This window comes from Miscanthus floridulus, chromosome 9 (assembly GCF_019320115.1).
Source record: "Miscanthus floridulus cultivar M001 chromosome 9, ASM1932011v1, whole genome shotgun sequence".
Taxonomy (NCBI): Eukaryota; Viridiplantae; Streptophyta; class Magnoliopsida; order Poales; family Poaceae; genus Miscanthus; species Miscanthus floridulus.
The window spans coordinates 36,858,499-36,880,369 of NC_089588.1; the positions used below are offsets into that span (position 1 = coordinate 36,858,499).

Consider the following 21,871-nt stretch of genomic DNA (forward strand, 5'->3'; position numbering starts at 1 on the left):
CTTGCCAAGGGTATCAGACCAGAATCACTCGAGTGGGGAGAACGTGCAAAGAATTGGTTTTTCGCTCATGGGGGAACACTAGACCAGGAGACAGGGAAGTGCGTTTATGGCGCAAGACTGCAAGAAGCAGCAGAAAGATTGTTTTATGCTCAGAGAGCTGCTGCTAGTGGTGCGTTCAGGCCCAACAGAGAGAAGGATGAGCTGACATACGCCATCGGGACTATTGAACATGGTGGCCGAACTAGAGGCAAAGGAAGTGTCTCGTGGGAGCATGGATTCCCTCAGGACAGACCTTCCTACAGAAGTCGCCAGAGAAAGAAGGAAGAAGAGGCACACCGGCTCCAGAGGTTGGAGGAAGCGGTGCGTGAAACACAGGAGCGGGAAAAAAACCTTGAAGCGAGAATGCAGGAGGAAATCAAAAGGCAAGTGCAAATAGCAGTGAGTGCAAGCAAGCAGGCATCAGAGCCAGGAATCAACATTAGCCAATCTGTTCAGTTGAAAAGCAGCTGCGCTTCCACGGAGATACCAAATCAAGGGGACACAGGACTGCGCTTCCCTGTGGATGACGTCACTGAACCTTGTACAACGTGTGAGCTACACATTCCGAAGGAGAATTCCACAATCAAGGTGGCTATCGGTCTTGTTAATCCTATCGACCGAACCAAGACACCAAGGATTCATGGGAATATAATCCAAGAAGGATATGCCACCATCTCGGTAGATAAAGCTGAAAAAGGTTTTAGTGATTTGCCTCTTGACATTCCTGGAGGTGATGGCGAGAAGACTCTAGGAGAAGCGGAGAAGACATTCATTCTATGGCGCAAGCGCTACATCATCATTCCAGGGATGTCGGCTCCACCTCCTTCTGAACTACCTCACCATAGGTACGTGCGGATGAAAACACTACATCATTAATTTGTATTGGCTTAAATAATTAACAATCTGCTCATAATAATATGTCATTCCTTTTTTTGTAGCAGATCCTCCCCCAACCTAAATCCAATTGTTCAATCGCCAGATCATCATAGTGCTCTGTACGATGACATTGTGTTGGAAGACGAGGCTGCATCCACACCCTCTCCAAGGAGGTCTCCAACGCCACAGCCGCCACCTCCAAGGAGGTCTCCAACGCCGCTGCCAACACCTCCAAGGAGGTCTCCAACGCCTCCCCCGCCCCCGCCTACCAAGAAGCCTAGCAAGAGGCCAGCCCCTCAAACGAAGAATCAGTCCCCGCCTGCAAAGAAAGCCACCATGAAACCAAGGGCTATTCCCAAAATAATATCTGAAGAGAAGGAAGAAGGAACTGATGCATATAAAAAAGACATGTCTAGATTCTATGACAAACTTAAAATGAATCAAGAAGCAAGGAGAAACCCAGAGAAACCGTACTTCTTCGTAGCTCCGGATATTTTAAGAAAAAAGGTGACTTCTTACCAGCATCAACAGCGGGAATCTCGTAAGCCGTCCAAATCAACGTTATCAGACTATGACCGCACTCTCACCAAGTCAATTGAGGTGGCACAGAAAAAGAAGCGGGCAGGGAAAGGAGTTGCCCAACTCGGACAACAAGCGCACCAATCAATCCCCCCGCTAGTTGTTGGTAATGAATATGGTTCGAATTTAGGATTAATGCATCAGGCAAACATACCTCCGGATGTCGATTTGGATCACCTTGGTGAATTTCTTGATGAGACTGGTCTCGACCTTTACCAGATGTTTGGTGATGGAAACATTGAGAGTGCGGCGGAGGTTGATATTTGGAAGAAAAAATTTGTACTAGGCCAGAGTCTATACAACCCTCAAGCCTTATCTGATCTGGGGACGCAAATGTACCTGCTAAACAAGTGGTACATGCAGGCGTCTACCAGTGGAGACATCTGCGTTGGTGTCAGAATTAGAGACGAACATTGGTTCCGTGGCGATGATGTTATGTATGTTGACTTTGCAGAATTTCATCAACTATGCCACCTTACCTCTCTGGACAAAGTTATCATTAGCTGCTATTGCCTGTAAGTAATAATTCTTTCGATCTATTATTAAACTCATCATATGTGTGTATATGCATATAAATTATCCTAACAAGTACTATATATATGCAGATTTACAATGACAGAGCTCAGAAAGGAAGGCTGCAATGAAATTGGTTTTGTTGATCCCCATATAGTATTCAAAGACCCAATTACTCCAATGACTAATTGGAAGTCTGAGTCAGAGAGTAACCTCATGAACTTCTTAGTGAACCAACGCCACAAGAAGGATATACTCTTTCCCTATAACTTCAAGTGAGTGTTAATCATGTCGATCATAGCCTTAATGGCTCATATGTTGATTCTAGTTAATTAATGAGTGTTATGCGTTATATCCTATAAACACATGCAGCAATCACTGGATATTGATGGACATCGATCTGGTGAAAAGTCACTTGATAATCTATGACTCGATGAGAAAACCACAACAAGACTACCAAGATATGATAGATATTATCCAGAGGTAATTTCGGGATCTCTAGCAACTATATATACACACAAACATGATGATTAACTATATCTGATGACGTGGCAAATTTTTTATTGGGCAGTGTTTGGAAAACCTTTATTGAGAAGCAACACATGGAAAAATGCAAAGCGCCACTGAATGTAATCCCATTGAAAGTAAGTCCCCTGAATCGCATCATCTTTATTAATTAAACATATAGCTTTCACCGGATCACCAGATTGGATGACAAATCTTTTTCTCGTAAAGTGGTGTCTGAGGCAGGAACAGGGGAACAACTACTGTGGTTACTATGTTTGCAAGTTTATCAAGGTGCTCTCCCAAAGAACTCCTACAGAGAGACTCAAAGTACGTTAAAAATACACTATATATTCATTTAATTATTATTATTGATTGTGTTACTATGTCTTTATATATATATATGTACATATATTAATTTATTTTCCTTTAATTCAAACCTGTAGACTCGATGGTTGGAGGAAAAGGTCATACGGCAAGACCAAATCAAAGCAATTCAAGAGTCTATAGCCGGATTTTTTAATGAGCAGGTCATCGATTCCAAGGGCGAGTTCTACTTCGACCCAACACTGCCATTGAAGCCAAGCTAGAGGATGAGAAGAAACTTGTTATGTCACAACAACTATAATGCAATCTTTTGTAATATATGCACATGAAATAATATAATGTAAAATACACATATGCATGCATGCATGTAAATATATATATGATGCATGCATATATATATATATATATATATATATATTTCTATGCTTGAATTGTGTGATTTAATACGTTCATTGTGCTTGAACCGAAACATACTATACGCGCGTATAAATATATAATTAGCAGCGTACAATACGACTTCAAAAACCTATTTTGAAAAGAAAACAAAAAAATGAAAAGAAAAGAAAAAAGAAAAAAACCTTTAGTCCCGGTTCGTATTACCAACCGGGACTAAAGGTGCCGGCCATCGTGGCATGTCAGGAGGCACCTTTAGTCCCGGTTGGTGTTACCCACCGGGACTAAAGGTCCTCCTTTAGTCCCGGTTCCTGACCCGGGACTAAAGGACCCCCCCTTTAGTCCCGGATGCTTGCTCCCGGGTGGGGAACCGGGACTAGAGGGGGTTCCCCACCGGGAGTAAAGCTCGGTTCTCTACCAGTGTATAGATGCTCAGCATCGAAACCTCCAATGAAAACCATTTATGGCTTAGTAAATGGTTTTGGATAGATCAGATTGAGGCCCCGTTTAGTTCCCAAAAAATTTTGCGCAGTACCTGTCACATCAAATCTTACGGTACATGCATGGAGTACTAAATGTAGACGAAAAAAAACTAATTACACAGTTGGTCGAGAAATCGCGAGACGAAACTTTTGAACCTAATTAATCCATAATTAGATACTAATTACCAAATACAAACGAAATGCTACAGTGAGCCAAAATCTAAAATTTTTTGGATCTAAACGCGCCCTGAATACCTGAATTTGTTGGTCCGTGAGTTAAGTAGACCAACATCAAAGTTCAGATTAGTTATATAGTCTTTTTTTTTTCAATCTTCTAGACTTTTTATATTTTATTTCTAGTTATATTATACGTTATGAATAAAACACTCTTGTTTCTAATAGAAAACGAAGCCAAACTAAAAAAGAATAGTTTCCAAGTGCACAACACCAAACTGTAGATTTATTTTTACTGACTGTTTTTTAGTCTACCACCAGTAATGACAGTTTCCTTAACCTAGCGTCATTATAAATATATTGTTTGACTTTTTTAAATGACCTCAAATGGAAAAAATGGTCTGAAAAAATAGCATTCGAAAAGATTTGCAACTTTGTAGTTGATAACCTTTTCATTTAGCTCGAAAATTGTGCTTTAAGATTAATAATTTTTTTTTTGAATTTCTCAAATGACCTCAAATGAGAAAATGATCAAAAGCAAGTTGTAGATCTCGACGAGATCTACAACTTTGTAGTCTTTTTATTAATCCGTTTAAGGCTTCAAATATCCATTTCAAAATATGTTGGAGTGAATACTAATGGGATATTTCTGCTATTAAGTCATAACTGAGTTTGGGGTGTAGTGGTAAGGGGTGTATGACGTGAGGTGTTGAGTTCAATCCTAGGAACCGCATATGTTGTGTCTCTTGCGCAAATACAACTTATTTTGCTATTTTTTGAGCCTGATCTGCAATATGAGAAATCATTTACAATGCGGTTTTCTTAAGAAAATTATGAGTGTAAATATTTATAGTGGCGGTTTTTAGATAGCATTAATAAAGCTTGCTGATTTCACATTGGCGGCTGGTAATTTTTTTTTTTGAAGTTTGCTGATTTTACACTAGCAGCCAGCAAAAGCGCCGGCCCTGTTCGTTTTGCTGAAATTTGGCTGCGGCTGATGCTGATTTTCTACGAGAGAAAAAATAATATTCTTTCGCTAAAAAGTACCGTTGAAGTAGTGCCGAAGAAAAAGTACCTACAGTAAAACCGTTCTGTGTACTAGCGATAGAAGATCATCTTCTATGAGCATTTTAAGGATACATGAGATGGTATATCTTGGGGGAGCTGCTTCTTGTATTTCCAGGTGAAGATCTAACTAACCCACGCGGCCGCACCAAACATTAGGCGCCTAGTCCTCATCACACACCTCACAGACCAGCTGCTGATGTTACGACGTTTTGCTGAATCTTGAAGCATCAACCAATGCAAGTCTAAACCAAAGTATTGCCGTCCCAACGCACAACTGTCGGCACTCGAAAGGCCAAAAAGGCTAAAAAAAGCAAAACACATCCTCTCGCTCAGAGTAGGGAGTGTGCAGTGTGCTCCTGAGCACGATGACGAGCCCCATGCACGCGCGGAAGGCCAAGCTCAAGACCCACCTCATCTCCGCCAAGGCCAAGCTCAAGCACACTGTCACCCCGCGCCGCGTCGTCCTGCTCGCTGCCGCCGCCACCTCCGCTTTCCTCCTCCTCTTCACCCTCCGCACCCTCCACTCCGCCGCGTCGCGCGGCGCCAGAGCAGGCGCCGGCGCCGCCACCACCACCGCTGCCCCTGTCGCTGCCTCCACGCCGCCCGCGGCCGTCGTCGCCCACCACGCTGATGACCAGCAGGAGCAGCACCACCAAGAGTGCGCCAAGGTGCCGGCATCCGTCGCGGAGGCGCTGGTCCAGTACGCGACGTCGAACGAGACGCCGCGCCAGACGGAGGCCGAGGCCGGCGCGGCCGCGCGCGTGCTTGCGCGGCGCGCGCCGTGCGGCCTCCTGGTGTTCGGGCTGGGACCCGACAGCGCGCTCTGGGCGGCGCTCAACCACGGCGGCCGCACGCTCTTCCTCGAGGCGGACGCCGACCGGATCGCCTCCGCCCGCGCCGCGCACCCGGCCGGCATCGACCTCCAGGCCCACCCCGTCGCCTTCCAACAAGAAGCCACCATGACGACGCTGTCCGACGAAGACCTCCTGGCCCTCCACAACTCCTCCGACTGCGCCGTTGCCTCCCCGACGAAACCTCTCGACCCGGACCACCTGGAGCAGTCGCCGTGCGCGCTGGCGCCGCGCGGGCTGCCGGCAGCGTTCTACGAGGCGGAGTGGGACGTGATCATGGTGGACGCGCCGGTGCCGGGCGCGATATACACGGCCGCGGTGGCGGCGAGGGCGCGGCGCCCGGGGACGGGAGAGACGGACGTGCTGGTCCACGGCGTGGATGGCACGGCCGAGGAGAGCTTCACCAGGGCGTTCCTTTGCGAGGCGTACCTCAAGGAGGAAGCTGGCAGGCTCCGGCACTTCTCCATTCCGAGCCACAGGGACAAGGACGCCATGCCATTTTGCCCTTGAGATAGTCATTAATATGCTAATAATGATATACTCCTAATTAATATATGCTACTGTTACAGGAGTTAGATCGAATAAGCATTCATAAATTTAATCTGAAGTTCAGAATTTTTTTTCTGTTCTGGTGAAACAGCATTTGACGCTGTGATTGGTGTGTGTGTGATTTCGTGTTTTTTTTGTTTTGCTTTTTTTGTCGGTGTCTGTGTATAATCCTTGGCGGGAATGGGATCTGGAGTTATATATGAACTCCAGGATGACGAAATGAACATTCCATAAAAGCCTACTGAGCTTTATTTCGTCATTTGTGTAGACGCTTTTTTCTTTCTGAACTCTATGGAGTCGTCATCATTTCAGTGTTTCGATTCAGAGTATTTACGTGAAATGAAAGGATTTGTGGCAAATATTATGAAAAGAGGTGGAATTGGTGATAGAGGTGACTCTGCCTATTTGAACAGGCCAAGAACAAATTTTCACAAGAAATCATTTTCACCGTATAAGCACCACATTTGACATCTACAACAAGCATCAACCCGTTAGCTCATTTTTTCCAATTTACTTTTTCTCTTACTACAACAGTCAGATTTATATTTTGTTCCTTCTGCACCCACAAATCGAGAATACACATAAATATATACAACAGGATCACACCCGCAACTTGGATGTTGTAACTAACGATTGAAAAAGAACATAACTTCCAAGGGAAGAAACTGTCTGACATAATGAAACAATTAGTAAAGTCAGATATACGGACATCTTTTGTTTAGGTTTCATTGGAGAAATGCTGTAGAAAATGTCTTGTGATCTCACAATAATGACTTCTCAACATTTTGTAGAACACGGAACTTGAAACCATTGCTTCTTCATTTGATTTGTTACCAGATCAGGGTTTGATTCATAGTATTTTCAAAAATGAAAAGATTTGTGGGAAATGGAAGCTCAATTTTGCAGCCGAAATGGTAGTTCCAAGTTTTGCTTCTTGTGGAGCCCAAAATCATGGACAATTGCTTGAATAACGAACACGCTGTTCATATTGCAAGGTCAGAAAACCGGACCAATTTACAAACACCTGGAGTGTGGTAAAGGGAGCACTTACCCTGTGAGAGGCATAATAACTTATTACATTAATATATGACTGCTGTACTAGGATCCTTGGGAATCCAGAGATATAAGAGCAACGCTAATGATACAGCCGGCTGCTGGCTGTATGGAAAATTACAACCAATCTATCAGCCCACTTATAGCCCACTTGTCCCACTTGTCTGTCTCACAGAACTTCTTGATTCTTGTGCATAAGCTGATTGTAAGTTTCTCTTCTCTCTCCTCTAGACCTCTACGCATTAATATATGACTGCTGCACCAGGATCCTTGGGAACCCAGAGATATAAGTTGCTACGAATCTGTCTGTACAGCAGAATAGCGGCTGTCGAAGGCCTTTCTGTGCCAATTTTTCAAATGATCTAGAGGATCATGTGCTTGGGGCCTTGGGGGGTGTAAGCCTAGCTGAGAACAGCACACCATTGGCCATCGGCCTCTCCTACCAGGCTACCACTGATATGTGCTTCGAAGCTTCAGGGAAGAAGAAAGACGCTGCAGCAGAGGGCACAACAATAAGTGGGTGATGTTCAGAAGCTGCTGGGCACAACCTGCAGTTGAACTCCATGCCAATCCAGCTAAGGTGGTTGATCTCCCAAAATTCTAGGATTGAATCAACGCAAAAGCGACTTAATCTTTTGATCTGGTCTTAGGGCAGCATGAGTCAAAACATGGAAATGACAGTATGGTCAACAGTTTATCCTCAGCAACCTGCTTCACAACTCTCTGCTCTTGTTGAGGCGCGCTTTGCGCACTGCTTCTTGGATATTCTTTTCATGCTCCTTGAGCATCCGCTCCATGTTTCCTTTTGCTGTAATCATTGAACCTGAATGCTGATATATTCTGCTTTTGCCCTCGTACCTCTGATCAGATAGAAGTATAGCAAACAAGTTGTTAATGGTAGACAAAGAAAAACACCAAAAATACTCTGATGTAATGTCAAAAGTTCTCCTGCGCTGTTCGAGAGGAAAAAAATGTCAAAGCAGCAAACTTGCTCCAATAGAAAAATAAGTCAATATGTGCAATGTCCACGCAAACTCTATGCATCTCAGCTTATACAACAATTGCAAATATTACATAAACAAGCGCAATCCGCAATCGGTAGCATAGGATTCACATCATTGCAGAACATAAAACCTCTGTATCCATTGAATCTGGAACTAACCAATCCCAAGAATTACAAAAAAGAAATTGTATATCCGTGTCAACAGAGCAGAACAAAATACTTTGAGAAATAGTAAGTGGAAAATATGATGGTACCAACCACAATTCTTTCGTTGAGTACAACAGTATGTAAAATCAGTATTTAAGAAGTACTCTACTTACCACAACTGGGCCCTTCGAGCCCAGGTTGCTGTTCTGAGAACCAAGTACTTCATTCCTTGCATCAGCAGATTCAGGTCTAATCATAGCAACCTTTGTTTTCTCGCTTGCGAAATGATTTCCATCTGTTTCGACAGATCGAAATCCACTTACACTCTCAGCTGCCTTTCTTTTCCTGTTGAGACAAGAAGACAATACATCAACATAACCAATAATTCTTCTTGATTGCAACCTCGCACACCCTGAAGCCAATAAGAAAATATTAGGAAAAATGGTACCTCATTGCTTCTTCCCTTCGAAGTCTAGCATCATACTCTTTACTTGGGGGATACTTTGGTAGGCTTGAGGGGCTGCAAGCAAGTGGTTTTTTCCTGAAAAACTACAGATTTTGGATCCATGCATTAGGTGCCACAGTACAAAAATCTCCAAAAGGATGTCTTTGAATATCAGACAGCTGATCAATTTGTATGGACCCAGACTAGGTTTTGAGAAACTACCTCTGAACTAGATAGAAAATCACAGAAAGAAACCACTGTAAATTTCCCCTGGAAGCGACCCAAGTACTTGCACTTCACATGATAACATGTTTCGACTGGTAGTCAAGCACAGGGCAATTTCAGCTCAGTGACCAGGCACACTAGTTAGCATTAATTAATCTTTTAGGGGAAAGGTATTGACTAATTTCATTCATAGTAAGGGTTTTTTACCCTTTTTTTCTTCTTAATATAACGATACGCAGCTCTCCTGCGTGTTCGAGAAAAATATGATTTATCTTCATACTTTGAACTAGTTCCTAATTGATGCAGAAATAGAGTTTCTTATTTCAGCAGTAGTCATTAAAAACTCACGAAAACTATCCAACTTTCACTACAGTTAGGCATATATAGAAAGGGAAATATATTTTTACTGGGGAAGGTAGCATCTGGTTTGAAATTGTCAACTGAGCCTCATTGGTGGTAGGAGGATAACTGTCCAAATACTAGTGTCCTTTAGAGCCCTATTTGTTGCTCTACTGCAATCAAGGCCATAACTTTAAGTGCTTTCGTATCATTAAATTTGAACTACTGAAATAACAAACAAGACTTCAGAAGCTGTTGCATGTCATATTCCAAACCAACAAAAAGGTCAACAGTGACGAGTAAAAGGTGTTTAGAACTTACATCACTTCGGAGAGCCTCAGCAGCTGTTCCACGAGCATCTGGTTGTAGTGCAAGCAAGTTATCTAGAAGAACTAGAGCTGATTGTGGAAAATCTTTAAATGTCTCAGCAATGCACCCACTATACTGGCAGCTGGGCTTGAACATCCCAGTCTGTGGTACTTCCAGTTTACTCCAATAGTCACCAGAAGGTGATCCACAGAGCTTGAAAATTTTGTGAAGTTGCTCCACCTACCATAACATTGTTTGACGAAATCACAATACAGACTAAACGAGCATAAGGTAAAATTGTGTAAACTAAGATACTGGTATAGCCTATCCTGTATCATAAAAATTGTGACAGTTGCCTGTACCTCAGTTCTTCCAGGCAAGATTGGCCTGCCAGCAAGCAGTTCTGCAAAAATGCACCCTGTACTCCACAAATCCACAGAAGGGCCATACTTGGTAGCACCGAGAAGAAGTTCAGGTGGTCTGTACCACAATGTTGCAACACGGCTAGTCAGTGGTTGCTGATTGTCAGGATCAAATGAGGTTGCTAGACCAAAGTCCGCAATCTTCAGAACACCATCATTATCAATCAAGAGGTTGGAACTCTTTAGGTCCCGATGCAGGACTCCATTGCTGTGGCAATGATCAAGGCCACTGAGTAATTGCTGAAATAAACATTTGACCTGGATTCATGTGAAAATATTTAAGTTCATGTCACCTTTACAAATGAACCAGGATAGTATGACAATCACCTGTGGCTCAGTAAACTTAAGGCCTGGAGTCGCAGCAAGACCAACAAGATCATGTTCCATGTACTCAAATACAAGATACAGGCTTTGTGAAAGCAGAAGATGTTATGATCCCTTGCAACTTGATGATGTTTGGATGATTGAGTTTCCGTAGAATAAGAATCTCTCTAGCCATAAAGCGCACGCTCTCAGGCTCCACATTGACAAAACGCACCTTTTTGAGTGCGACAAACTTGCCAGTTTTAAGGTCTCGGGCTTTGTAGACACTGCTATAAGTTCCTTGTCCAACCTGCAATTGGAAAGAAGTTAAATAGTTAAAATAAAAGGACAACAGAAAAGGTTAGCTCCAAGAAGTAATAACATTGAAAACTAGTACCAGATTAAGCAACTTGTATCACCATATTAACAATTTACCTTGTCTAATTTCTCAAATGAATCTGGTCGCCGAGGGTACCAACCTTGTACTGCCTCTGGTGCCACATTTATGAGCCAATCTGGCCATCCAGGTTTCGCATGTTCATCTGATAATGGCCTAGCTACATGGGGGACACCCAATTCCAACTTATTCCCATATTTTCCTATTATGCCATTATGCCCACTGCTGATCCATATTTTCAGTCTATGGTGCATGCTTGGTTTCCTATGGTGGCCAACAGCTGAAACTGACGTCTCTGCATTGTCCAACTTGTAACTAGGAGCAAAACCATTTTCTTCTGGCCTGAGAAGTGAGCACTTCAGTATTTCCACCATTGGCAGTTGCTACAGTTGCAGAATCATTACTAGTAGACGGTGTGTGAAGAACCATTGCCAACATGTGCATCCAGTGGTTTGGCTTCCTGAAGTTGTGCCATCATGTTTTTTAGAACACTTAGGACAAAGGTGACTTAGAAGCACGTTTATGCCCTTCCACTTGACTGAATGCATCGGATGTGTATTAACCTTTGCAGCTGATTCTTGGCGAATATCTTCATTACCACAAAAATTAGTGCATGAAGCCAGGCACTCTTGGTCCAACAATAGCCTTGATGAAATTCTTATTCAAAGTTCCAAACTAGTAACTATTAATGAGGTCTTTATGCAATTCTATGGAGTCCAGACTGGTATTTCCTTGGAATTTCAGAGGGGGGAAACCTAATTACAAGAAACTCCAATCATACATTAAATTGTAATTCAGAGAACTGACTAAAATTTAGATGTATAGATTGAATGTTAACAATGACTGATGTCTATCTGCCACCCACAAATTGTACAGTTCTATCTCCACAACCCAGAATTCAGAAAAAGATTCTTAGGAATTCAGGCAATGATGAAGAAAAAAATATCACCTTCTAGGGCCTGTGTCTGGAACAGACAATTCCTGTGATTCCCTATATTTACTCAAAGGCATCATTGGGGCTACATAAAGGGGAAAATAATTTTCTTCACCATGATCAATACAATTGAAGTTCTCCACTGCAGCCAAAAACATGTAACACGAGGTGTAGAAAACCCAAAACAGGACCAATCGATATCCATAAGCATTAGACTGGAATCCCAAGCTAAAGAGGCAAGAAGGGAAATGGGCTAATAGCGATAACAGAAAACTGCAATTTCCTAACAAGACAATTAGGATTTACCTCAGAACTTGATTCCTTGCTCTTCTTCCTTTCAAGAAAATATATTGGCAGCAAAAATTGAACAATGTTCCCCACCTTCCCCTTTCTCCATTCTAATCGTCAAATGGAGGAGAGAAAGGTGGGAAAAGTAATATGCAAAACAGAAGTTGGATCAGAGTTAACTGCTCCATGATATGCTTTCTTGTTTCAAGATTTCTTTAGCTTTTCTCCCTTTCCTAGTCTAACAAAGAAAAGTACAGATAATTTCAAGAGGGAAAATAAATCACAATCTAAAAAAAGAGGGAAAATAAATTATCCGCACAGCACTTGGAGCAAGCAGGGAAAAATGAGAGGAGGTGAGGATTTCTCGAGGGCTAAATTTAGATTGCATCGCTATTTCTGGTTTTCTCTGTTCCTTTTATAGATATATATTAATAATAAGTCAACCAAACTATCATCAAGCATTCTAGGAGGGGGAAGACATTGGAAAAAGAACGGGGGAAACTACATTACCCAAGCCCTGACCCCCACAGCATCGGCGTCGGACCTTGAGGTTACGAGCTCCATGGCGCTTCTTTAAGGACAAGCCTCCATGGATGAATACCCTCTGCTATGGCCGTCACTAATCCGCAACGGCGGCGATGATCTTCTTCACCGGCAGGCGGCAGTGCAGCCATTCGATGTCGCGGGTGCGATAGGCCACTTGACGGGGACGGTAATCCAAGCTGCAGCAGATCATCTTCCAGGCCCTCCGGGGAGCTCCGGCCTCCGGCGACAGCTCGTCTTCCCTGAGTGACCTCCGGTGGTGGGCTGCAGGCGGTGGCGACGCTTAGCTTTTTGTTACGGCCCAAGTGCGACTGTCACGGGCTCAGGGCACGCCACGAGGCCAAAAAGGGCCGAGCTGGCACCGGACGAACACCGGGCCGTGCTGAGCCACAACGTGAGGCACGATGAACGGCCCAACATGGCAAATAAAATGAGCTATGAGTGGGCCGGCCAAACACGGAAAGGCTGGAAAACGTTTTTTTTTTGGAAAATCTTCATTTGACCTCCACAACTTTTGTCAAGGTCTGATTTGTCCTCGTGACTACAAAAACCGGTTTTTTACCTACTCCAACTTTTGAAACCATTTGAATTTGCTCCTTGGACAGTTGACAGTTGGCCAATCTAAATGGCACCACGTAGTAATGAGGGAGCTAAATCTAACTAAATTGAAAGTTGAAGAAACTAATTAGACTTTATCAAAAAGAAAATTAATTGTAGAGTTTTTTTTTTAAATATCCAATTTTTTTTAATGAAAATATGCAATTAAAAATCTTGATATCTGATCTAATCTTTGTAAATTCATAGAAATGGCCTCCTAAAATTAGGAAAAACCAGTTCCAATCTTTTTCCTAAAATTATACACTGCCTTGTGGTACCTAGTTTGAACAATGAAAAGTAGGAATTCTAATGGCATCTTCAAATAGATAAAAACATGAATTTCAGTGTCATTTTTAACAGTACACAATTCTTTAGCACTATACTGACATCTCCTCAATTACTGACATTTGGGTATCACTGCTCAGACATCAGCCAACGTGACAAATTTGGACGGAGCGAGAGCAAGATCGAAGGATGTGAATGAGTGAGGAGCCAGCGTGACTTGCATCTGCGCTCCTGCTTCGAATAGCTGGCTCTTGACAGGCACGACCTGCACAATTGTATAACAGAGGGATCTGGATACAGATGAGCAGGGCAAGGAGACCAAAACCAACAGCGAACCAGTCTCTAATAGGTAATTTTATGGATAAGCCAAAATTGTAGGTCACCTTGTTTGGATTACTGAAAGAATTTTCATCCATCACATTGGTTGATGTGAGAACAGTGGCGGTCGATCGCAGCACATCAATGCTAGATTCAAGTCCAGTTGTGGAGATTGTGACTCTAGCAGCATCAGATTCGAAGTTTACAATCTGCAGTGCACAAGAGCTTTCGGAATTAGTACAAGTCCGAATCCTGCAGATATAGGTTAGGATGAAAGCAAGAAATTTTACTTGCCTTTACTCTTAGGAACGAACGATTCTCTGAATCCTTCCAGGTAATTGCAGACGCTGCTAGAGAATTTGCAGAGCTGCCGGAACTGATTGTGGTTGGATGAACCATAGCACCACTAGACTCGCGGAAAATCTTCTGCATCCAGAAACTAGGAGTCCCGTAATGCTGCCAGGTGTTGAAGACAATGACGTCTGGGTTCCACCTGTTTTTTTTTTCAAACACAATTACTGAATTCCAGATCAACAAGAACAAAAGGAAACAACAATGAAAGCATAAAGCCATTAATACTAACTTTTTCTCAATATCGTCATTTACGAATAGTGGAGCATGACAAGCCATCTCAACAGCATCACTGCCAAGGAAAAAACACATTGGCAAGGCAAAGAACCAAAAAAAGATCATCTTATCCTCACAATAAAAAATGATTTGTCACTGGAACAAGAACGGGTCTAATTCCATCAGGTCAGGGAAATATATGACCAGATACAACAAGATTCAGGTGTGGTCACCGAGTAACCCACATATAAAAATCTTGTTAAATACTGTAGCATGTTTGAAGAGAGAGATATGCCACCTGTTCTTCTCCAGTCCAGTAAGGAAAGCAGCTTCTGCTAATGAAGCAAGAAGAGTTCCTCTACCTGCGTCAGTTTTCCAAACTGCATACTCGCTGACAAAAGCCTGCACCAATATCATGTTTAGGAAAATATTTACAATCTACCCATGAATATGATATGGGTTTCGCAAATAAGCAAGAAAATAAAAATAAACCAAGTTTCTAGTTGTTTCCAGACATGAGTAAGATCAAACATCACAGCAATCACTTCTTAATAAGATCAAAATAAACCAAATTTTAGTTGTTTGTAGACATGAAAGTAACATTAAACATTGCAGTAATCTAATCACTACTTAAGACATACGTAGTTAGGAGTGCAAACAGCAACCCGCAATATATTAAGCCTATATGTGAGTTCGCGGATTAACCCGCTTGCATCCCAATATGTAGTCCCCAATTTATCTAAATGTGATGGATGAAAATTCTTTTAGTAACCCAAACAAGTTGATCAATTAACTTAAGATCGTCATATGTAGTCACAAAGGGAGCACTATTTCATCTCAATTGCTCCCAAAAATGAAGTGGTTTGGAAGGCACTAAATTTGGGATTTACCTTGGGTCCACTGCGGGTTGACTTGTCAAATGTGTTCTTCATGGAAAATAGAGTCTTGGCATCGGCATAGACCTAAACAGAGGTATGGTTGGAATCTAAGAGAAAGCAAGTTGACCTTGACGATGAATAATGATCAATCACATAATATATACTGGGAAATAAGAGAAAAAGATAGGGCAGAAAGAAATTTACATGGAAGTCATATATATCAGCAGGATGATCAAGTGGTGCAGATGAGCCATCACAGTTCGAAATCAACTGAATGTCTGGATAGGCCTCTCTTATTGCATTGTAAAACTTGAGGTAATTACCTGTCCAATAGCAGTAGAGAATATCTTGTAACTAAAAGTACGATTCGTCTGCAAAACTACATGATTTATTTTGAATTTGTGCACTACCATTGGGAGTTACGATCAGTTTTTTTCACTTCCCCCCACCCCTCCCCCCCCCCCCCCCCCCCATATAGAAGGTAGGACAGGTACTAGGAACTGTCGTTGAAACATGGGAATGTTAACCAAAATATTGACTCTATGACCAACCTTGTAAGGAGTGACCTTGGTCGAATCTACACCAATGGTATTAAGGTTGACATTTATTAGCTTTGCCTTGGGAAAACCACCTCAAGACTTCACAATTTGTCATTCTAATATTTGCATTGCACTTGTGCCTATTATTTTTTTTTCTGTTTTTACAACTTTTAAATTTATATTTTCAAAGACACAACCATATATTACTATGACTAAGGCCTGTTTGGATCCCATCCTCCTATAGAGCTCTAAAAACTGTAGAGCACTTTAGCTCATTTTTGAGATCTAAAGCTCTAATATGAGGTGAGCTAAAGTTGAGAGCTAATTTTAGAGCACCTATTTGAAAATTTTAGCTCTAAAGTTTAGAGGACAGATCTAAAGAGGCCCTAAAGCTAGCTTGCAAATGTTTTAGATAGAAAACATAGATAAAGGAAGCGAGAGAAGTGACATTTACTACTCCATCTGTCATCAAATATATTGTACCCTAAAAATTCTAGAACAGATTATGGGCTAACGCAAATAACACATGTAACCCTCCCTTGACTATAGAGTGTTTATCATATTTTAAACCTGATGGTAGACACTAATGACCGGTAAGCATGTGATTTAGACTTTTGGGATTTAATTCACCTAGAATGCCTTATAATTTGAAACAAATTTAGAATGCTTCAATTCCTTTAGTTTGATGATGAAGGGAGTATATGCTAATTTGAGGAAATAACAATGATTTAAATTAAATTTTGGCATCTGAATATATTATAATAATTTAATAAGTACTCCCTCCATACTAAAAAATAAAATCGTTTTGGACAATGACACGGTCTCCAAAGTATAAATTTGACTTCTTATTTTTATAAAAATATCTATCAAAAAGTGATATATGTATATTTTTATGAAAGCATTTTTCAAGATAACTCTATTCATATGGTTTTCACATATCCAAACTCAACAACTTAGAAGTTATTCATGATTTATATTCCTAATGTTTGACCCAAGCCTTATCCAAAACGACTTCACTTTTGAGTACGGAGGGAGTACAATTGGTAAGCACCGGCAGCATAAAAAATAGTAGACTCTTCTTTTATGAAATATAACAACACCATTTTCTTATGTTTCTAGTCTTGCAGAATAAGGGCCTATCTGGAATAGGTCCACGGAATTTCAACTCCGCTCCCACATATCTAAGCTGAAGACCCCAGCTCCACCAACTCTAACTTCATGAAAAAAGTGAATCTAGAGGCTAAATCCACATTTTTTTAGTTCCTCAAGTGCTACTCCAAAAACATTAGTTTCAAATCTTGTCATGGTGCTACGTGGTACCGGGTAATTACCCACCACCACAACGCCTTACACAAGTCTTCCCCGTATCGCTTCATGTTCTATCCTGCAGTCTTGCACCCTCCTCTCTTTGCCATTCTTTTCTTCGTGTGATATGAGCACCCCTAGTCCTGGAACCCTAGCCGCCACCTCTCCTAACCCTAGCTGCTACACATGGAGTTGGTTGCTACACTATGGAGTTTGTGGAGTGGAGCTGAAAAATTCACAGAGCGGTTAAGCCCAATCAAAATAATTAGATTTCTAGCATAGAGAGAAGTTGGTTGATCAATTGTTTGTTAATTGCTTTTGTATTGATAGCATCACCCAACTATGTTACCTTCTCTGTAATTCAACTTATATTTTAAAATAGATGCAATAAAAAAGTACTCCATCAATTTACCTTTGTAAAACTTTCTCTCACAATCTTCATTTCCAATTGCAACATACTTGACTGGAAATGGTTTAGGGTGCCCCATTTTAGCTCTAACAGAGCCCCATGTTGAATTTGCACTGCCCCTAGCAAATTCTAGGCTGTCCAATATATCCTGTGCAAAGATAAACAGTTCCAAAATACTGAAGCTAGGTACTAAATCGTGTAGAAGCTTGGTAAATACAAACATGAGAGTGAAGGAACAAGCCACCACGACATATATTTCAGTAACAATTAAGATGGGAAGAATTTTGGCATCATTCATGCAGACTGGTCCTTAAAAGTTTACTATGCTCAACAAAGAACTAGCGAGCTTGAGCCATACCTTCACAAAGGGGGCAATAGTAGCAGTATTAACTTCATCGTTGTAGCTGATTCCTGAGTTTAAGATTGAACTTTGCATCAGCTTAAAAGAGTAATGGTGTCTATGATCTGACAAACCTAAAAAGCATTACCATTGTTGAATACCCAGATTGGGGCAGCACCTATGTCCTCAGAAAGCTTTTGGATGGATTTCAAATGTAATAATTAGGTGATGATGTGAGAAAAAGGAGAGGTTGAAAGTTGAAACAGTGCAATATTGTACCTGAAGAAATTCAAAATATCCAAGACCATCATCGGTCCAGTACTGCCAACAGTCTCCGAAGTGCCCTGGCCTCTCTTCCCACGGACCAATGGATTGTCTCCACCTGAATGCATTTCTTAGCCAGCCACCTTCCACAAAGCAACCCCCTACAATATTTGCATGCAATGTGTAAATTGTTTCAAAGACATCTGAGCATATAACAATACATCACACATGTCCAGTCATCAAGAATCCTATAAAAAAACAAGCATACCAGGAAATCTTAAGAATCGTGGTTTTAAATCCAAAAGCATGGATACGAGTCCGTTACGAAAACCGTGCCCCTGTACATGTAGAGAAATTGGCTGTTAAATACTCAGATAAATAGGAAGAAAACAGAATTTGTTGCTATGAAGATGAAGCAAGTCCTAACATATGTTTGTTTTCCGAAAGTAAGTCCTAACATATATATTGAACACACCAAGGTCACTCTGGTCCAAGATTTCATGGCACATGACTGAATTATTAGCAGTACTGAATAGAGCATGAAGCAAATCCCTTTTGTGTTACAGGGGACCATATTTTTCTTGTGCCAGGCAGAACTAGTTGGCCACTGCATCATATTTACAGGTTTAATTAGTACAATATTCACCTATATGTGTTATTATTAAAAATTTACACTTCCTATTTTGTCTGGTTTGTGTTTTTTCAGAGTTACAGTATTAAGATCCAATGGTTTATGTTTTTTCAGAGTTACAGTATTAAGATCCAACAGAAACATAATAGACCTTGTATGTGTCTGCGGGCATGAGTGATACTTGGTCAAACCACACAACTCCTTTCTTCTTAGATGTTATTTGAAGCCTTGAGGTTCTGTTAGTTCCTTCAACAACCAATTTCTTCTCCACCTTTATCCACTTCGACTTCCCTGCAACTCTGCATAACCAATATTTTAAGAGAGCGTGAAATCAAAGATCCTCTTTTGGTCCAAACATGAGAAAAAGATACGAACATTATGTTAACTGAAGCCAGACTTTGCAATCCATCAGAGCTTGTTAGTGAAACTGTCAAGCATGTAGTTTTTGGCGACTTAACGTACATAACTAGATTGTATGCCTTCCCATCTTCTATGTTCTGGAAGTACAAACGTTAGCATTATTGATGATAACAAAAAAAGTATGGAACAGAAAATCAAAATATACTGAATATTCGTGAGAAAACCAAATAAAACATTAGAGCACTGAGGTGTTTTTAGGGGAAAACACTACCATGCCCCAGAATCCTGGGTTGTAAATGCCAACACCACCAGATGGGCAGTCATTGCAGAGGACCTCCATCCTTAAAGCAACTATGTTTCGACTGAAACATGACGAACGATCAGTCTCTACAAAAATGGAGGAGTCGTCGCCAACGATGAGCCAGGGGTCAATGTTTGACGGAGTATTGGGGCCTCCTGCTTCGAAACCTGAAGCAATAAATCCAGAAGCTGGTTATGGTAAACCTCAAATTCTGAGCATAGCTGTACAATGAACTTCTGAAGCCCAAATATACATGATTGATCTGACAGTTCTGCTTCAATCATTGATATATAGCTAAATTACCTCTGTTACTAACAAGTTCTGCCCATATTCCACCAGCTCCTCCGTGGCCCATCTCCTGCAGTATAACCTGGCTAGTTATTGCAAGAAGCGAAGAACACAGCTAGGGATCATGTATACTTGGATTGATCCGATTACAAGCAATAAAACTTGGTGTATAGCAAGAAACAGCATCACCTCAAAAAACACCCCAAGGAATGTATCAGGGATCTTTCGAGCAAGCTTTGGTGAGGCATCGACTTTGAGGGTTACCATCTGCGTTGAATTCAGACCTGATGCTGCTAGACATTTGCTGGCTATGCAGACAATTAGGAGCAAGAAGTGGACGACGGTACGGGGGAGTCCTTCCTTGGAACCCATGTGCTTCAACCTGCGAAGTCTATTTCTGTCGGTACGTCTATTGAATAAATATGGGAAGAACTGAAGCTGCTAAGAGATATCAGCTGAGTTGGGTGGAAGATTGCAATTAAAGTAGTACTACAAGCTAAGTACTGAGTGAGACATGGCACCTCAAACTTGCCTGAACAACCAAGTAGGACTTCAACAACACAGAGCAAGTAGCTAGGCCAGGAGAGATGGGGGTCTTTTTATAAGCTCCTCACCATGAGGCAACACAACACCAACTATCGCAGCAAGCTATAAATAGGTGATTCACGTCGCAGTCATCTCTTGCATTTACGTGAATGATCACACTTCACAGTTTCACAGCAAGCTAGCCGTGGAGTGTGAAGAAGCCATGCAGAGAATTACTGAATAGGTCGTGTGGACACGTTCACACCACTGACTATTTAGTCAAGTGCAAATGATGTTTGGGAAAAGAAAATACTTTCATACAACAGAAACAGTTTTCAGGTAGCAGTCGGTAACGTGGTCTGCCCATAGAAATATTTTTCCATTTCTCGAAATTGAAAATCAGTCCTAATTAGCCATACAATTTTTCACACAAAATATAAATACGTGTGTTTCTTAAAATTCAAACTCATGACCTCTTGTATTGGGCAAGCCCTTTCTACCACCACGCCACATACCACTTGTTGTGACCAATGCAAGTATTGAATGAATATTTGGCCACCAAATGATCTTGAATGAAAAGTTTTTAACAATGAAGTTTCATTACTACATGATGGTCTTGTTGTCCCGGGCGATAATGGTCTTTAGTCCCGGTTACCGCGCCGAGACAACGATTCCGGGACTAAAGGTGGAACCTTCAGTCCCGGGTCATCGAGCCGGGACTAAAGAGGGACCTTTAGTCCCGGTTGGTGTTATCAACTGGGACTAAAGGCCCTCCAGTCGAGCAAACGTGGCCACACCCTTTAGTCCCGGTTGGTAACCCCAACCGGGACTAAAGGTTCCTTTTCTTTTTCTTTTTTTTTTGTTTAATTTGTTTTCAGTCCAGTTACACATATTTGTTTAATATATAATATGTTTTTATGTACGTATTCTACGCTGCTAATATAAATACACGCACGCATATAATTACATCCAATTCTCATCTCGAGCATTATTATATTCGAATAAAGTATGAAACTATATATATTATAGATATATATGTATATATACAACACTTTCATAATCTTGTTCTCGAAAATAACGATATCAATAAACATTTAATTTACATCATTTATTCCTTAGGATCAAAGTAGAACTTGCCGTTGGGATTTAGCACTTTTTCTAGAAGAAATCATGCTATTGACTCTTGAACTGCTTTCAGATGGTCTTTTTGCATGACCCTTTATTTCAACCATTCAGTCTTGCATTTGAAATAAAAGGAAAAGTATTAATACATATATATATATATTCATTTAAAAATAAATAAAAAATTGATATATAGTACTCTGAGGACATCTTCAGGAGTTCTTCTTATGTGCGCAGTGATAAATTCACAAACGTAGTATCCACACAAGTTATTACCTGGTTGCTACCGCAAACACCACTGTACGAGAAGAAGATTATTCTCATCATCTCACACATAAATTGAAGTACGATATAGTAATTAAACACGTGTGGAAGTATA

At 41.3% G+C, this 21,871-nt stretch overlaps 2 protein-coding genes and 1 pseudogene across 3 annotated transcripts; 1 reads left to right on the forward strand and 2 right to left on the reverse strand.

The window, feature by feature from the left end:
- Nucleotides 1-5,227: 5,227 nt before the first annotated feature.
- Nucleotides 5,228-6,624, forward strand: LOC136481744 (glucuronoxylan 4-O-methyltransferase 2-like). Its single transcript, XM_066479053.1, has one exon. It carries the CDS (start codon nucleotides 5,321-5,323, stop codon nucleotides 6,314-6,316), a length of 996 nt encoding a protein of 331 aa, XP_066335150.1. The 5' UTR covers nucleotides 5,228-5,320; the 3' UTR covers nucleotides 6,317-6,624.
- A 377-nt stretch (nucleotides 6,625-7,001) lies between these two features.
- On the reverse strand, nucleotides 7,002-13,049 carry LOC136483648 (probable serine/threonine-protein kinase At1g54610; annotated as a pseudogene).
- A 517-nt stretch (nucleotides 13,050-13,566) lies between these two features.
- On the reverse strand, nucleotides 13,567-20,260 carry LOC136483647 (alpha-L-arabinofuranosidase 1-like). 2 transcript variants are annotated; one of them, XM_066480765.1, is made up of 17 exons: nucleotides 20,035-20,239; nucleotides 19,861-19,915; nucleotides 19,528-19,724; nucleotides 19,272-19,393; nucleotides 19,048-19,195; nucleotides 18,534-18,603; nucleotides 18,281-18,426; nucleotides 18,150-18,195; nucleotides 18,020-18,072; nucleotides 17,665-17,809; nucleotides 15,613-15,731; nucleotides 15,421-15,492; nucleotides 14,829-14,932; nucleotides 14,547-14,606; nucleotides 14,258-14,456; nucleotides 14,029-14,172; nucleotides 13,567-13,935 (listed from the first exon to the last, which is right to left on the reverse strand). In XM_066480765.1, the coding sequence occupies exons 1-17, from the start codon at nucleotides 20,215-20,217 to the stop codon at nucleotides 13,789-13,791; spliced, it is 2,010 nt and encodes a 669-aa protein (XP_066336862.1). In that variant the 5' UTR covers nucleotides 20,218-20,239; the 3' UTR covers nucleotides 13,567-13,788. The 2 variants fall into 2 exon arrangements, with proteins under 2 accessions (XP_066336862.1, XP_066336863.1); XM_066480766.1 differs by having other exon boundaries at nucleotides 13,571-13,910; nucleotides 20,035-20,260.
- Between the last annotated feature and the right edge of the window lie 1,611 nt (nucleotides 20,261-21,871).

Coding starts and splice junctions, on each gene's coding strand:
- LOC136481744 (XM_066479053.1), top strand. CDS start 5,321: ATGACGAGCCCCATGCACGCGCGGAAGGCCAAGCTCAAGACCCACCTC.
- LOC136483647 (XM_066480765.1), bottom strand. CDS start 20,217: ATGGGTTCCAAGGAAGGACTCCCCCGTACCGTCGTCCACTTCTTGCTC. Junction 18,427..18,533: donor ACGATTCTTAAGATTTCCTG/GTATGCTTGTTT, acceptor CAAATATTGTAG/GGGGTTGCTTTGTGGAAGGT. Junction 15,493..15,612: donor CTGATATATATGACTTCCAT/GTAAATTTCTTT, acceptor ACCTCTGTTTAG/GTCTATGCCGATGCCAAGAC.